The following is a 16,793-nucleotide window of genomic DNA, read 5'->3' on the forward strand; positions in this document are numbered from 1 at the left end:
TTTACAGCACCATGGTTATTTTAACACATATGTATTTGATTGCTTGGAATAAGCCTAGAAAATCCTTTGAGAACCAAATATACATATATATATATATATATATATATATATATATACATGCATATATTGCTATTACTGATTGCAAGAAGATTTATATGGATTATAGTGATTGACACATGGATGTTTAAGGAGGTAAACTGTGAGCTTCATATTTAAGGGGACCTCTACTCTACACACTGCAATGCAAATATGTTTGTGGAAGCATTCACTGCAGGAATCGCAATTTGGGGCAAAAAGTGTTGTCACCAAGAAAGCACTTGGTGTGCTTTCATCTCTTCTTTCTCATCTGACCCCAATATTTTCCTGGCACACACACTCATATTATTTGGCGCGTCACTGACCCATGTCATATCTGCAGCCAGGACAAGTTGCATTCATGTCCTCAGTGGAAAAGTGGGGAATCAAGGAGATCTCCTCATATCTGTCTCTAAAATGGGCATCCCCAGAAAAACAAGATAAGAAAACCCTCTTCATATAGGAGGAAATGCAGATTTTCCTAAAAGCAATACAAATCTGTCTCTCTTTCATTGAGGTGAAGAACATGGCAGCCAAGGTTGTGGGTAGGAATCTGGGAAATCACTGCCCTGTATCCTGCCTTTCCCTGTCAGGTTCCCATGTTTAATACAAAATGTGCCAAAAAATTTTGGTTGCCACGAGCAGCAGTTACATAATTTCTGCAACACTCAGAAGCAACTGGCAGGGCAGAGAAGGGCAGAGGGCTGAGCTCAGAAGAAGAGGGGAGGAAGGCTGGATGCTCTCCCTTGCAGTCTCCTTCATATTCCTGCTTTCAGGCAGAGGATGCTGCTCTGCCTACAGATTTCAAGACAGCTGCATCCTGATGCTGGCAACTGCTCCCAGAAGGAACAAGAAAGAAAATGCACCAACTGCCTTCCTGGAAGACTTCATTGTTCCCAGTCATTACACATCTACTAATCCCAGAAGTATATGAGTCATGAGCAGATACCTGGGGAATGACTTAAAAATTCCATGGAAGCCATAGGTCTGGTCCTTGACTCACGGTGAAGCCATTGGCAACAGCTTTAGTGATTTTCTTCCTGCTTTCCTGGTGCCTGGCTTGCACCAAAGGAGGAGGACCTAATTTTTCTTTAAAAGAAGGAAAATAAAGAGTTGCAAAGTCTCTGGATTCTATAATGACAGGAAAAATGTGAAAATTTGACCTAGATGAAAATTTGACTACTTATATACACAAGTACTGCATGAAGAACACAAAATCCTGCAGGCAGGATAAAACTGAAGCTTCTGAATCTCATGAGCTGTGTGGGGCTGATTTCTGATTCTCAAAAGTCTGGGGCTAGCAGTACTTAAGAGGCTCTGTTGGTGCTGTTCTTCCCTCATGTTGCCATGCTGGGGGGTTGGTGAGCTGTGCTCAACACCACCTCTTCACTGACAATGATGTTCACCTAAGAACTTTGCTTTGGTTTGGTTCATCTCTCAACACTTTGCTGATGTCAAGCATGCACAGTTACAGACTTTCCTTTCTACCTTGAAAGAGTTATATCCTTTGTAACATTTGGAGAAATATAATGGCAGCAGAAGAAGTAAAGAATACAGTCACTGAAAGGTGTTCCATTTGGAGAAATATAATGGCAGCAGAAGAAGTAAAGAATACAGTCACTGAAAGGTGTTCTGCATCTACCTTCTTACAAGAGATAGCTCTTATAGTGGTACACCATACATAGTCAAACCTTCCTTAAAATGAGAGTATTTTTTTACTAAATAATAATATCAGCATTTTTGTGTTACATAGAGAATATTCCCTTTCACATATTTTAGTATAAAAGCAAACAGAATGATCAGGGGGATAATACAAATAGAGCTGCCAAGCAGACTGGCCCAGAGGTAAACAGCTGAACAAATTGGTGTTTAGACCTGTAAATTCTACTAGTAAAAGCAAAATTTGCCATTGTGGCAATACACGAAATCCACAAAAGACACACAGCTAATCTGCTCTTCATTACCATCTGGTGGTTGTTGCATGGAGTGGCATTACTCACATCACAAAGTTACTGAGGAAAAATTTCATATCCCCAGAAAGGATATGGAAAGGAAAGAAAAGTAGCAGCAGTGGGCAGCACAAGGGAGGTGGTTTTATCTTATAGGCATAGACACAAAAGGATCAGGCAAAGAAAACACTGTAAAGATGAACAGGTAGAAAAGAGAAAAAGTTAAGTACTTCTCTCAAGTATTTTGAGGTGTACCTGAGTATCATTTGCAAGGAGCTGAGAACTGCTTGGGAAGCACAGTGTGCTGTTCCCTCCTGCTGACAGCAGTGGCAGCTAAGACCATTTGACAAGATAAGATATTGGTTAGCCACTTTCCATAACTAGTTCCCAGATGTTCACTACTCACCCAGAGAGGTATTTTACCATGGTAGCCAAGCAGGGGCCTTCTCGTCAGTGGTAAACAAGAGGGATCTAATCCCATTCTACAGGAGCTGCTTACCCCTTGCACAGTCAATAGTCTCCATATCTATCCATTGTAGAGTCTCTACCTCTTCCCATACAATGATTCCCACACAAAGGGAAATTACAGTGTAATTCAACTTGGAAATGACTTTTAGAAGTTGTTGGTCCAAACTTCTCAAAGCACAATTAGCCTCGAAGTTAGACCAGGGAGGTCCAGGGCCTCTGAGGAGTTGCAATCTTCCTGGAGTATTTCTTATTCTTGGAGTATTTCTTATGAAGGGAGGGTAGTCTGCTCCTATAGAGAGTGAAAGAAGTACAATAATTGACAAAGTACAGCATCCTTTTGCTTTTACCTAAGTGTATGAATCAATAGGTAATTTATGTGCAGTGACAAGTCCACTCTAAGTAGTTTGCAACAGTACCAATATAAACTCCTGGACACAGTCACAGGGTGTGCTAGTTTGTGTACACCATGGGGTTGAACCAGCGCAGCTGCAGCATTTCATGTCTTATGTACTATATTGAATTTTTCAAGAACAGCATGAAAAAAGATCATTATTATAATTATAAAATTCACAGGTCATAATGCACTTAAAAACAGAAATAGTATCATAACTCAGTTGCTTTTTACCTTTAAAGATGCACTCTTCAGATCCTTTCTCAGCTCTGCTATTGAATTATATGACCTTGGATAAGTAATTTAGGTGAAATCTTCTAAGAAGTGTAGCTCAGTCTATGTGCATCAATTTATACATAAGACTGACACAGACCTTGTGGAGATGAATACCCAAATCTGCATTTAAAATTTTGATCCCCACACCTCCATATCTGAATTTCCTGTTCTTCAAATTTTAGCAAAGACTTCCATATATTGTAGGGATATTTGAAGGCATTAATAAGTTCAAATGCACACAGGGAATTAAAAATGTATAGAAATACCAAGTATTATTACCAAATAGGTCACTATTCAACCAATACCCATGTCCTTAGTAGTTTAGACATTTTGTCAACTTTGTGTCTCATTTCAGATGTTTAATACATAATCAGCTTTCTAAATATTTCTCTGCTGGACACAGATATGGGAGTACATGAAATTAATACTATCTGAGGAATACTCTGTCTTTGTGAGCAGGCCTCCACCATCACCTCCCTCGCCTCTTAGCCCTCTCAGACATGAGAAATGAAGACTTCCACTGCTGATGCTTAAAAATCCAAGGGACGAAAAGGAAGCTGAATATTTAACAGAAACAATTCCAGGAGGCAGACTTCACAAGCTGAATGGTTTTAAGAGGATGGATAAGGTGCCCTTGCTGTCTTATTAACCCAAAGCTATATGTGATATTTTCCTTACCCAAGAAGTAAAAATCTACCCTCACTTATATACGGTTCAGATATTATGGTCATTTAGGTCCTGCTCCAAAACTCACTGAAGTAAACAAAAATGCTGACACTCATGCAGGTGATTCTGGATCAGAACAAATAGCGTTTTTCATTCTTAGTTCCTTATTTACTATAGTGTTCAGTTTTTCTCTATATTTAAAATGTTTTGTTTTCTTATAGCCTCATTATTGCAGTTTAATCCTCTTATATAAATTTTCTAATTCTTCAGTCCCCCTTCTGACTACAGGCAAGCAACATTTTGCTTTCTCAAAGGGGGGTGAAAAGGAATTTGACTTGTCTACCACTCACATGGCCTAGCACCTCTCACTGAAACACATTTTGCAGATTTTCTGAAATTAACATTCATGATGTCCAGAGCTGAAGTAAAAATTGAGCCTTAATATACCAGGTGATGGGAGAGAAACACTCTGAATCAACGAACAAGTCACTTAAGGAGACACTTAGCAAGACAAAAGAACACACAAAAAAGAAGTTGAGAATATGAGAACTTGACTCATGTGAAGGATTTCAAAACCAAACCTTACAGTAGAAAAAGATGAGAGAGAAAGGTTCCCAAAAGATTAATATCTTGATATTTGTTCTTTTGGCCTCTTCTGCACACAAAATCAAATCTTCTTTCAACCTGTATTCACTTCTATCCCAAAATGGCACAAAAAATTGTCTGAAGCTAATATTGACATCACACAAATGCTTGATGCTGCTCAGGAGGAGCTCAAGGGAACAAGGGGATGCTCCTGCATCTGTTATCTCACATTTTACTGCTTCCTGAGCTTCAACATGCTGCTCTACAAGAGAAGTCACAATGGTTTCACTCTCTGAGCTGGGTTTGAAGGCAGCCATAAAAAGTTCAGTCTGTTCCAAAATGTATGAACAGTGAATAAAGCAATACCCTGTGCTGTTGAACCATCCCTCCTGAATACCTCTTCACAGAGCAGCTATCCATGGGGGTATCCTTGTGCCCCTGTGCCCACCACTGCAGTGGGAAGAGATACCAACAAGGGCTAAAAAAACCTAAAGCATCCCAGTTCTGTGATCTCGCTGAGGAACACCTTTACCAGTTCTCTCTCTTTGTGTTCAATTTATTTTTTTTTTTCAAATTCTTAACATTGCATTTATTTCAGCCTTTATTTTAAGGATCTTTTTCAACTAGCTAAAAGCAGCTAAAATGACAGGGTGCAATCCATTTCTCAGTATATGGACTGCTTCTGGTGACTGCTGCCAGCCCACACAACATATATAAATCATGGATTTTAGACCTGCATCCCTACATCACTTGTAGAGATAAGTAAAATTACTTGTTGTCTTACACTTCCTTGATGACAAAGTGACTCCCAGCAGAAGAGATTCACATGTGCTCTTTATTTCACTCTTCAAATGTGCTCCTGAGACAAGAAAGGAGTGTGCAAGCAGCTGGTGTGTAGGACTATTGCATTTGTTATAATCATGCCCACTTTGTTTTCTCCTAGCGTAGGTATGACTATGCATGGTGGTACCTAATGCTGTCATTTTCATGGCTGTAAATTGACAACAGAATTCCAGGGGAATTTGCCATCATCAAAGAAAACAGCTTGCAAGTTTTCAGTCTGGCAGGTTTTATTGTTATATTTTGCTCTTTCCATAAAACTCACTCTTAAATGTGAGAGGTGACATATTTGTAAACATATATAATACAATGTAAATTTGTCTTATTGTCACCTCCATCTTTGGAAGCAGCAGACGACCTTGATAATGAGTGGAAATATAAAATGTCTACCTTTCACGAGGCAGGTGGAACAGCACAATAAAGAACTGTTTCTGTTTGCGATGCCCATTCTTGGCTCTGCTCAAGATTTTCATTTTTAGGGTTTTAGCATATACAGGCACAACCTATATATTGTTAAAAAACAAGTACTAGAAAATCTCAACCACAAGTTTGAGTTTCCCTTCTTACTCAACTTGGTTGTTTGAAGAGTATGTGATTCGGAGTCTGGGTCTTCAGTGCGCTAAGAATACTTCTGGGTAGATTTCATTTTAAAACTGGAAGTGATGGCCAATAGAAAAGGTCTGTGTTCAGCACCAGTTTTCATCACAAATCAGATTTAAGTCAAAACCCCAAAAGTTCTAATGTAAGATTGGTTTTGAGGAACAACTAGCCAGAATCTTCAATCTTCTCAGCAACATAATACAACAAATAAGCAGAGGCTACTGGAGATTAAAAAGGAACTGGAACTATCATTTCTATGGAAGAATTATAAACCAGAAGTAGAGGTAGAAAGCAATGTTACCACCCTTTAAGTCCACAAGATCACAAAATAATTGAAATTGGAAGGGGAAGCTGAGTAGCCTACCTCCTGCTCAACTGCAGAGCCAAGCTCACTTTCTTCTCCGAGATGCATTGACATCAAAGATAGACCAGGTTGCGTAGGAGTATTTTTTAATTCAAAACTTCTTGAGAGTATACAATGCAAAAATGTATATTTTCTCAAAGAAAATTTAATTTAATCCAGCTTTTACTTAGTTCTTCCTGAGAAAAGAAATCTCTGAGCTACACAATTATGGAAGATATTTCCAGAGAAATTGCATATGTGACTAAATTCAGCCATTCTATCTCCTTATTGATAGAAGAAAACAAGCTGGGATCTTATTTACATGACTCACATTCACAAGTGTTTGTAGTGAGTGCATCACATCACTGAAATGGGAGAAAGAGACACATTGCATTCTAGTGGCTCTGTGTGGTAAAATGTTTTGAGTATGAGAATACTACTCATAACCTGATAATTTTAATAGGGATTTGTAGTGAGCCGCTTCAGAAAACAATGAAAAGCAAAACTGGGTAAAATTAATCCATTTATCAGAAAAATAATTTTTGAGCCATTCAACTAACAGTGCTTTGTTTATTTGGAAAAAAAAAAAAAATCCAAACCTGTACAAATCAAGACAGGAGCAGGCCTAAATAGCATAGAAGCAAAGTTCTCAATCCTACAAAGGTATAAGCACCTTGCCACAGTATTCATCAACACCTTAAAACCAAGGGAACTGCTTGTAATTAAAAGGTATACATGTGCTCAATTTCTCCAGGATAAAACATCAGGTGTTAACTCTTTCTGTCCTGTTTCTGACAGACTGACACTACTGAAAAAACTCAGCTTTTATGAGATGTATAAAAGGAAGCATCTGAAGTACCTTTAAAGAGAAATCAAAACAATATCATACTTCATATGTCTCTGTTCTCTAAATACCTCCTTAAAACCAGCTTCTGCAGTGCTGCCATCAACTGCCTTCCTTTTTCCAACAACACTTGAGATGACTGGCTCCTTGTAGTTAATATGTCCATTAAAACTATACAAATGCATATAGACTGCCTTCACCTTCTTTATGTCTGAACACTTGTGGTTTGTCTTCCTTACTTACCCTGAATGGTTTGTTCTCTGAAACTAAAATTGTCTTTTTTTATAATCTCTATAGCAACTGACACAAACACCTTAATCTTAGCCCCTATTACTTCTCTTGAGCCAGAATCAGAGGCTGAAGGAGCTTCTGAATCTTTCACACTTGGGATGAAGGACATGGAAGCAAGGTTGCTTCTCATAGGTAGTGAGGAGGGAGGGCAAAAAAAAAATTTACTGCTATAGGGTTTTCTGTCATTAAGGATTCAGTGCTGGGCATGCATCTTGAGAGGAAGCAAATTCTGTAATGTTAAGAATGGATGTTGAATGGGGGTCTAGACAAAAAGCTGGAAATCTAAAAATGGGTTTCAAATACAGATGTTTAGCTGACATGATTAAAGACTTACTAAATTATCCTGGCAATAATTATTACAGGACAAAATCCTACAGCTTATATGTTCTCTTCTCATTTTGACTATTAAAAGAGGGTAAGTTTGATTCACAGTTTTGATATTTACTATTAATTTCTTAAAAGAACTATCCTAAGCATTTTACAATCCTTTAAAACAAAGTAGAACAACCACTAGAAAGATCTTAATTGATCTTTACAGGGTATAAAAAGAGGGATGAAAATGGAGCACAAAGAGGAACCTTTCTCTTTGCTGAGCTAAGAGTGCGGGCTTGCTGAGAGGCCCAAAGAAAAGGGAAAGAGGTGTGAGGGTGAGGTGATCTCAGTGTGTAGCAGTATAACACTGCCTACAGATCCCAGGATAAAGCACAAGTTCAGCCTGGCAGTCCTCAGCTCTTGTCGATTGTCTGCACAGCTTTGCTGCTGCACTGAAATCCCCAAGGGACACTAAAAGTACTTCCAGCTTGCAGTTTTCTGTCATTTGAGAAGATGGCTCACAAGCTCTATTTGACTCAAGGGATTACTGTAGGTACAAAACAACAATAGCACTACCACTAAGCAGATGAAAGAAGTGGCCTATTTCATTACCTGCCTCTTTATGTATAAATATGAACAAGATTTGTTTTTTTCCTGCACAGGTAGTCATTTCACAATTCCAAGGTTTCACTTCAAAGTTTTCAAACCCAACCATTCATCTTAATTGTCAAAAAAATTTATCTAAAATAATATATATTTGGAATATATACTATTGACATAATTACTGAAAAATGTTGCCTGCTCAGTGCCAAGTGAAAAAAAAAAAAAAAAAAAAAAAAGTGTACCCATCCTAATCCTCATTTTTCTTTCAGCTGTGTATGTAGTATGAAAATGTATCAGTTCCAACTGGACACAGATTAGGAGTATCCTGAGTCTTCAAGTCCCTATTTGCAGTTTCTCCAAACCGGTCAGTATCATCAATATTAACATTTTCAGTCACCACTTTCACATACAAAGTCTACAGTATGAGGGACACAGATTCCCCATTTGTTTTGAGCAGAAACACAGGGACACCTACTTTCATTCTACTTTTAAGAAGGCACAAAATATCACTAGAGAGAGATTGCATAGTCATCATTTTTGCATTTTTTCCCCTTTATTTTTTAAAACTTGTGTTCTTCCTGCCTACAGAGCTTATCTAGAAGGACACAGAAAGAATTTCCAAATTTCCCTCTTTTTCAGTGATCTTGTTTTTTTTTAAATAAGACAACATTATCTGAGCAGGACATTATCTTTGTAGGATATGCACTTTCTGGTGCCAAATTAAAATGAGCAGTGCAAAAAAAGGTGTTTAGTAAACTGGAAACATTAATTTGTGTAAGAAAAAAATGCCTTCCTGAAAGTTTAAACATAATGAATGTAAAAAATGAACATGCATTTGGCCCAGGATAGTTTATGCATCATGCTTTATGATTATATTATTTGTCTTGCTTCTCGTAAGCATTTGATATGCCTTAGAATATGAAAAAAGTCATGGTTAATACGTTAGAACTAGTGGATTTCAATTGGCTTAGTTTATTAATGCTTATGTATGTCTAACAAATATGAAATTATTCCCTGCCCAAACAGTCTCCCTTGTCTTACACAGACCAGAAAATATATTTTAAAAATTTTATTTACAAGCTGTATGTCTATCTCATAGACCTTATACATACTAAACCCAGAGTAGAAATGATTGGGAAAGATACTTGGCACTATCATTTGCAAGGGTTTCAAGAAAATTTATTGAACGGTAAGAGAAAATAACCATAAGAAAAGATCATAAGAACAAAAACTGAAGCCACCACAGGTGTTTGAAAACCAAACTGGGTTTGGTACAATGGGGTTACAGCTCCTATAGGCTGTGAGCTGACTGCATCCCACCTCAGTACGCTGCTGGTGTCACTAAACAGCACACATGGGTCAGGGTGGTAGCTCTGCCATGGGAGCTCATTTCACTGATAGAATGGACAGGAAAGGTAATAGCAATAGAAATATTTAATTATTTCTGTGAAGGTAGACGCTTCCATGCAGAGGACATGCACTTTTCTTGGTATATCAGTTGTGTTATCTCCAGTCTTATTAAAAACCCACAGATTTATAACTGCGTATCTCAGAGGTGAGAGAGAGAACTAAAAAGTGCTGAAACTCTCCAGATTAAGCTCCTGAAACTTTGGACAATAAGCAGCCTGACTTCCAAAACTGCAAATTAATCATCTACTTAGTTGCCTATATTCTGGGGTGCTCAACAAATTCCAAGATGCCCAAAAGCCATGTTGAGTATCCACCAGGTTTCACTCAGCCTGGGTGCTTGAGCAAACCCCATTGGAGTGGATGGAAAGACACACTGCTGTGTTTTGAATCAAATTTATAGACTGCAGAAACAGCTGCCATTTGAAGCACATGTCAAAACCAGATCACCAGATGTCTTGTCACCTGTATAAGCTTTAAGAAAACATTTGTAAACAACAGGCATAATATTTGAGTGATAGCCCCTACCCCGTAGTCATTAATTTTGGATGTTTTTGTCTTTGTTCTTTGTACAAGGGGCTGTTAAAGATCCTGAAACAAAAACTATGTCACATGGAGTATTTTATCAAAATTACATCAAAATTCTTCCACATTGGTGGCCTAGAAGAGCATACTATATTCTCTTAGAAACAGATGACCTCCAAAGAGAGCAGAACTTCCAAATTCTTAATTCATTGACTACTTCAGCTAGCAACACGTGTGAGAGTGGAAGTCCTGCTGATAATAATTTACCTTTTTCAGTCCTGAAAACAATGGAAAACAGGTCTCAGACATGTTTCCATCATCCCCCCTATAGGACAAGAGAAATTCTTCTTGACCCGTCTGCTCTGTCAGCATAATGCCATGCAGTTCCTCCTTTGTATGATTATTAAAAATACCATATAAATCTCTTTGTTCCCAAGCCCCCACTATTGAGGAATCTTTTCAGTATTGTCTCTACACTGCAGGATATTTGCCGTTGTTTCAAATCCCAAGTTTAGAGCCCGGATGTCCCCAGTAATCAAGCTATACAAAATGCAGTAGAATTTCAACAGTTTGGATCTTAGTTTGGGGATGCTCAGTGGAAGAAGCTCGAGTCTGGTCTCCATAAGCCAGGACAGCTTGGTTGGGAGAGCTCTCAGAGGAACCATCTTGCCATAAGAACAAGAACCATAAGAACATCCTCATCCCTCCTGGAAGTATATTTGCTGGGCTGAGGCATCCCTGATTGTAGGAGACCTGCAGGACAGGCTTTGTTCATGCCTTCTCGGACCAGATGGTAAGATCAGAAATTCACCTAAAACAGTACAACCACTAATGGGCATTTAGTCCAGGAGCCAGACTACAGCTCATCTGAACTAAAGCTGCACTGAAATGTGCATCAGATTAAGAATTTTAATAGAATAAACCCCTATGCTTATGCCTTAAGACAGATTTTGGCAAGCCATGGAGAGCAGTGCTCTCCCATAAATACAGGCATATCTGACTTTCACATGGCTTATGACAAAGCTAAATGTAATTCTGCATACCATCAATAAGTAAAATATATGGCTCTATGGTAAATCCTAATTCAGTGCTTCAGGTAACTTTTTTAAAATTTGTTTTTGCTTTTTTTTTTTTTTTTTTTTTTTTTTTTTTGTTAAAAAGCACTCTACCCAAGCCACACCAATTTTAATTGAACAAAACTCTTTCCAAACAGCAATCCTAAAGTACACTCAAGTTGAGCTCGGAGGTCACATTTTTCAGCAGCTAATTACTGAACTAGGAGGAAAAGAATAAAATATTAAACGCCTTAATGAAAATTGAAAATATTTATTATATTCTATTACAAAGAACTGATAAAATAATTGTTTCATAAATTTGTACACTTATGGTTGGAGAAAGCAGATGTGAGATGAAGGACTCCCATGGGCTCCTTCTCCAAAAGGGACAAATTTTCATAGAAAAATGCATTGTTCAAAAATTTATTCCAAACGCTACTCAAAACTATCACATTTGTGAATGTGTGTCACAAACTGTATCAATATTCCAGCATTTTTCAAATATCATGGCATATTTCAGCTACAAAAAACATCACCAAGTCTGCCATTTCTCAGAAACAAGTCTGCATGACGCTGTAGCCGACTCTAAAGCATCCAATATGTATCCCAAGGGCACCGCACGCAGGACTGTGAAGCGCACAGAGGAGATGGGTTGAAGCTGAAAAGAATAAATGTTATTTCTGCTGCGCTACGGTGCACCGGCAAAGCCATAAACTATTCACAGGGCTGCGATCAGCCACTGTGCAATGATGCACAAGAGAGATCAAATTACATTACAGCACCCATTCCGAGAGTCTTAAAAAGGAAGAAGAACTTCTAAGCGCAAGATCAATTACATTGGTTAAAACATTGGAACTAGGGATCAGTGCCCGGGGCACCGCGGGTACCGCTGCGGGGCAGCCCCGCCGCGGGGCGGGCGCGTCCTCCAGCCTCCGCCGCTCGGCAAAACACTACCTGCACCAAAACGTGGCATTTCTCTCGAACTGGCCATGCCCCTTTCACTTTATGGCTAACATAACATCGAGGGGAATTTCCACGCCGAAGCGCCCTCAACAATTATTCACTGTCCCGTGACGAGAAGCCGGCGCTCCAGCGGGGCGGCGCGCCCGGCGGCGGCAGCCCCTTCCCCACGGCAGGTGGTTCGGGGGTCTCGGTCTCGGTCCCGCCGTGCCCCGCCGTGCCCCGCCGTGCCCCGCCGTGCCGCCCTCAGCGCTGCCGCGGTGCCTGTTGCTGCGCCGCGCCCTCAGCAGCCCGCGGCGGGCCGGGCCCGGGCAGCCGGGGAGGGCAGAGGGGCGCCCCGGGGCCGCGGCGCGCCGCTCCGCGCATGCGTCCCGCTGCCGCGAATTGGCTCTCGTCGCCGGTCCGGCCCAAGTTCCAGTCCGCGGCTCGTCCCCCGTGAAGCGGCGGCCGGGATGGGGGCGGCTGCGGGGCGGGCCGGCCCGGGCGCGCTGCCGCTGCCGCTGGCCGTGGCGTGCACGGCGCGCAGGTGAGCGCCGCCGGGCTGCGGACGGAGGGAGGGAGGGAGGCGGGCGTGGGGCCGCCCGGCCGCGTCCCTAACCCGCTTGTGCTTCTTCCCGCAGCGCCGACGGGCCCGGCAACATGTCCTACGTGAAGGAGACCGTGGACAGGCTGCTCCAAGGCTACGACATCCGCCTCCGCCCTGACTTCGGAGGTGAGGCGCCCGCGGCCCCCCGACCCGCTCCCCGGTGCCCCCAGGTGCGCTAACGCCGCCTCCCGCTCCCCCCGCAGGTCCGCCCGTGGATGTGGGCATGCGGATAGAGATCGCCAGCATCGACGTGGTCTCGGAAGTCAACATGGTGAGTGACCGTCGGGCCGGACCCCGCTCCGCCCCGCCCGTGCGGGGGCTGCCGCGGCCCCAGGGCCCGCGATGCAGCCGGCCGGGAGCCCGGCTGCGCGGGGCTGCGCGTACCGAGCCACAGCGACTGCCACAGAATAACCGAGCACGTCGCAGTTCCTGGGAAAAGTAATTTGCGTTTTTGAGATGATGTTGGCGTGCCTGTGGTGGCACCTCAGAAGAGCTCCCTGCTCTGGTCAGAATACCTACTGCAGGTTTGTGGTCTTGCTCTGGTTTGCCCTTTGCGTAGTCAGCAGCTGCCGTCGGAAATGCTGGAGTTGCTTGAACTGTAGCAGCAGATGGCCAGATGTGCGTGTTTTCAAGTTAAATTATTTAAAGAGTTAGGCAGTTCACTTTTCATGCTAGTAACCTTGAGTAAAAGGTGCAGAGAGAAAATAAGGACTTCTAGAAAACTCTTTTTCTTGTAAAAAGGTAAAAAGTTACAACACTGCAAAATAGGTACATAAGGATGCTTCCAGCTATCAAAACCAGAAGTCTCATAGCTACAGGTGTGAAACATACTGCATTTGATTCAGTTCTCCTGCAGGAAGGAATGCTAATAGACAAGCAGGTTTAAAGATCAAAAGTGTGACTTTAGTGCCTGCCTGATTTGACAGCCTTTTCCCAGAAGAAAACAATGAATCAGTTGCAAGTTTGAACGTTCTACAAAATCATGTTGAATTAGCCAGCATCATGGGCATTTTGCTCTCTCTTTTCTTATGTTTGATCTCGCTTGAAAATCTCAGTTGCCTTCTGTACATAAGGGAACAGCAACTTAGTTAAAAGAAGCTTGGAAACCTTACATTTCCATCCTGATCAGCTGTTTATTTCACTGGTTGATATTTGCCCATTTTAAGTAATTTACCCAATGGTGGGGACTTTTTCAATAGTATAATTAGTTAATAGCTGTCATTAAAACAATATCTCTTCATAGATTTTTTGTTTTGTTTTCCTACTTAGTTTTTTTTTCTGTTGTTCTTCATAAGTATCACAGGTTCCATTTGTGTGCAACTGTTTTGTTTGCTTATGAATGGGTGTGGTAGAGTGGGGAAGAAAGAGAATTTGGCAGGTTGTGTGTAGCATACCAAGTACTGCAGACTGCTAATGCCACACAAAGACAACATTTTGCAATTTTCAGCTCCTGGTCTTCCTTTTGCTGTATTGTACTTTAAGGGAGGAATGTGATGCAGACCACACAGATAAGGCAGAGGAAACAGAGCTTAGACCTTATCAAAATAGTCAAAGGACATTTCTACTCCAACTCCAAGCTAATTCTACAGCACTGAAGTGGGATTGCTGCTTTCACACCTGGAAAAAGTCAAAGCAAAGGAAAAAAACACCTGTTCTGAAAAATCTAGAATTTATCTTGTAAAGTCTGAACACCTGAAATACTGATAATCTGTAGGGGAGTGGATGTGACAGTTTCCAATGGCAATTCACAGGGCACTAATTGCGTTGCACCAGCTCACAACATTTCTTAGTTGCATGCTGTACCTATCAAAGCTTTCTTCTCTGTTCTAACACTTGCACAGTCTCTGGGAAAGAAGTTATATGCTAAATGGATTCTTTTAATAATCTCTGTGTGTAAGGGGCAGCTTGAATAAAACTGGTCAAAAAGTGAGAAAATGTTTTCATTTCATAAAATACCACATCTCACAGTGGAAGGAAGTAACTGGTCCCAGCTGTAGCTGTTGCCATTCCTGAAGGCAAAATATGGAGTCACCATTCTGAATCAGTTTAAAAGGACTTTGATATCACAAGTGCTACCTGTACATACCTGTATCTAGTGTTCTGTGTTGCAAGGTCTTTATTGTGTTGTTACAGATTGACTGCCTAGTTTTGGACAGTGATCAGTAGTTTCATCCATCATTGCAAAAACAAGGCAATTGATATCTTGGTATAAGAAGAAAAGGTTATTTACCTAGGAAAATAATGCTTTGTTCTAGTACTTTTTTTATTTCTGAGAAATCACAGCCTGATTATCACAGCATCTGAGATGCTTAATGTTGCAGTCACATGTCATTCATCTTCTTTTCCTTTAAACTGTGTCTTACAGATTTTATAAAAAATTATTTAGTAAGAGCTACTGTTCTGTGGCTTCAGAGCCAGAAATGCTTTTCAAATCTATATTTATAGTGTCCTCTGGCAATAGGGCAATTTTGTTGCTGAAGGAAACCAGTAATAGGAGCCAAGAGAGCAATACCCTCATCATGTGAGCTCCTCCTGACAAGAGAGTCTGGTTGGATCCACCAGAGCTCAGTCAGTCTCACCCTAGCAGTGTTGCAGGGAGTTGTCTTATCCCTTGGCTTTTCTGAGGAACATGAAACATTGTATCCAGAGTGACAGAGACACATAATCCCAGTCATGGTGCCCACAGAGTTAAATTTTGTATTCCAGTCTCAATGTATAAATAAGAATAAAGGTTATAAAGGGAGAGAGAGAGGCTATGAAGGAGATGCTCTCCTTTGGTGTGTTCGGTGAGACATGATCATGGCTGTAGACTGTCTGCCATGTCAACAGGCTGATTGTATGTCCAAGTACATCCAGTCCTTGGGTAAAAAGTTGAGATATAGGCAACAAAATTATTTTGAATTCTGTGAGCACCAGTAGTAGTAACTGTCTGTTCAAGCAGCTTGGCTGGTTGAAGTGGCTTGTTCTAATCTATGAGACTATTGTGAAATACTTTATTTAATTAATGGGCCAAGACTTGCGTATTCTTGAAGTCAACTGTTCTGGTTTTTCTCCCTTACTACTCAGTCCCTATCTCCTCAGCTCATTAAATAGCATTGTTTTATACCTGCTTGGTAGTTCAGTAATACTGTGGTGAGCTGCCATATCAGCTTTTACAGAATGATTAATTTAAATGCTTATTCTTTTGATTCTTCCCATTTGACATCAGATACATTGTCTTACGTTGATTTTTGCAGGTAATAAGCTGAAGAGCTTGTCATAAAACAAACAAGCAGGAGAAGTAGAATGTAAACATCCTAGTGACCATAGCCTGGTTCTAACCATGCTTTCTCCCTAATGTAGCATGAGATAAGTTTAAGTTTACTTTTCCAGCTGATTTTCACATCCTTGCTACGGTAACTACAAGCATTACCTTCCAAAGGCACAAAGTGACCTTTTTCCTTGTCTCAGTTAATGACTCTTCAGCCAATTTTCATTCATGACAGAGCTCCATAAGTATAATAGACAGTTACATGAATATAGAGTTTATTAAGAACCATGCTATGACTAGATCTATTAAGCTGCTGTGATGTCTGGTTTACTCTGATGCCATTACGTGGTTGGCATAAGGTGCTGCTTGTACATCAAGAACAAACATGGGCAGAATGATTGGCAGTAATTAATGTCATGCTTCAGGGCAAGCAGCAAACTAATAATGTATTTATCTACTAAGAAATAGTCGAGAGAAGTAACTGGATTTGAAAAAATTCACATGCAGTACATGTTGAAGTTTTCTCTAAAATGTGTTCCTTGCTGAAGTAAAGATGGTCAAGCCTTTATAATGGGCAAAAGATGTCATGTACATGTCCTAAAGTTTAAAACAATGCATATGATAAAGAACCTTTTATACAGTAGGTAAAAAAGATACCAAAGAGGAAAGGAAAAAAAACATTAAAAAGCCCTTTATTTTATATTGAGAACACTGTTCCTGACCCACCATACTGATTTTACACTGATGATGATGTAGTTTCTGTAATC

General features: G+C 40.6%; 1 protein-coding gene across 8 annotated transcripts in view; it reads left to right on the forward strand.

Moving 5' to 3' along the window:
- The window catches only part of GABRB1 (gamma-aminobutyric acid type A receptor subunit beta1), a 141,228-nt gene that overhangs the window by 12,333 nt on the left and 112,102 nt on the right, over positions 1-16,793 (forward strand). For 3 of the 8 annotated variants that reach the window (XR_004367717.3, XM_030271003.4, XM_032748048.3), the window contains exons 1-3: positions 11,362-12,716; positions 12,811-12,902; positions 12,980-13,047. Coding sequence is in view for 3 of the 8 variants with exons in the window: in XM_030271003.4 (XP_030126863.4) it covers positions 12,643-12,716; positions 12,811-12,902; positions 12,980-13,047 (234 nt within the window). In the remaining 5 variants the exon portion in view is untranslated. Of the gene's footprint in view, positions 1-11,349; positions 12,717-12,810; positions 12,903-12,979; positions 13,048-16,793 lie in introns of those variants that run through there. The other 5 variants (XR_003959998.4, XR_003960000.4, XR_003960001.4 and 2 more) reach the window with 3 other exon arrangements.

Source organism: Taeniopygia guttata, chromosome 4 (assembly GCF_048771995.1).
Source record: "Taeniopygia guttata chromosome 4, bTaeGut7.mat, whole genome shotgun sequence".
Classification (NCBI taxonomy): domain Eukaryota; kingdom Metazoa; phylum Chordata; class Aves; order Passeriformes; family Estrildidae; genus Taeniopygia; species Taeniopygia guttata.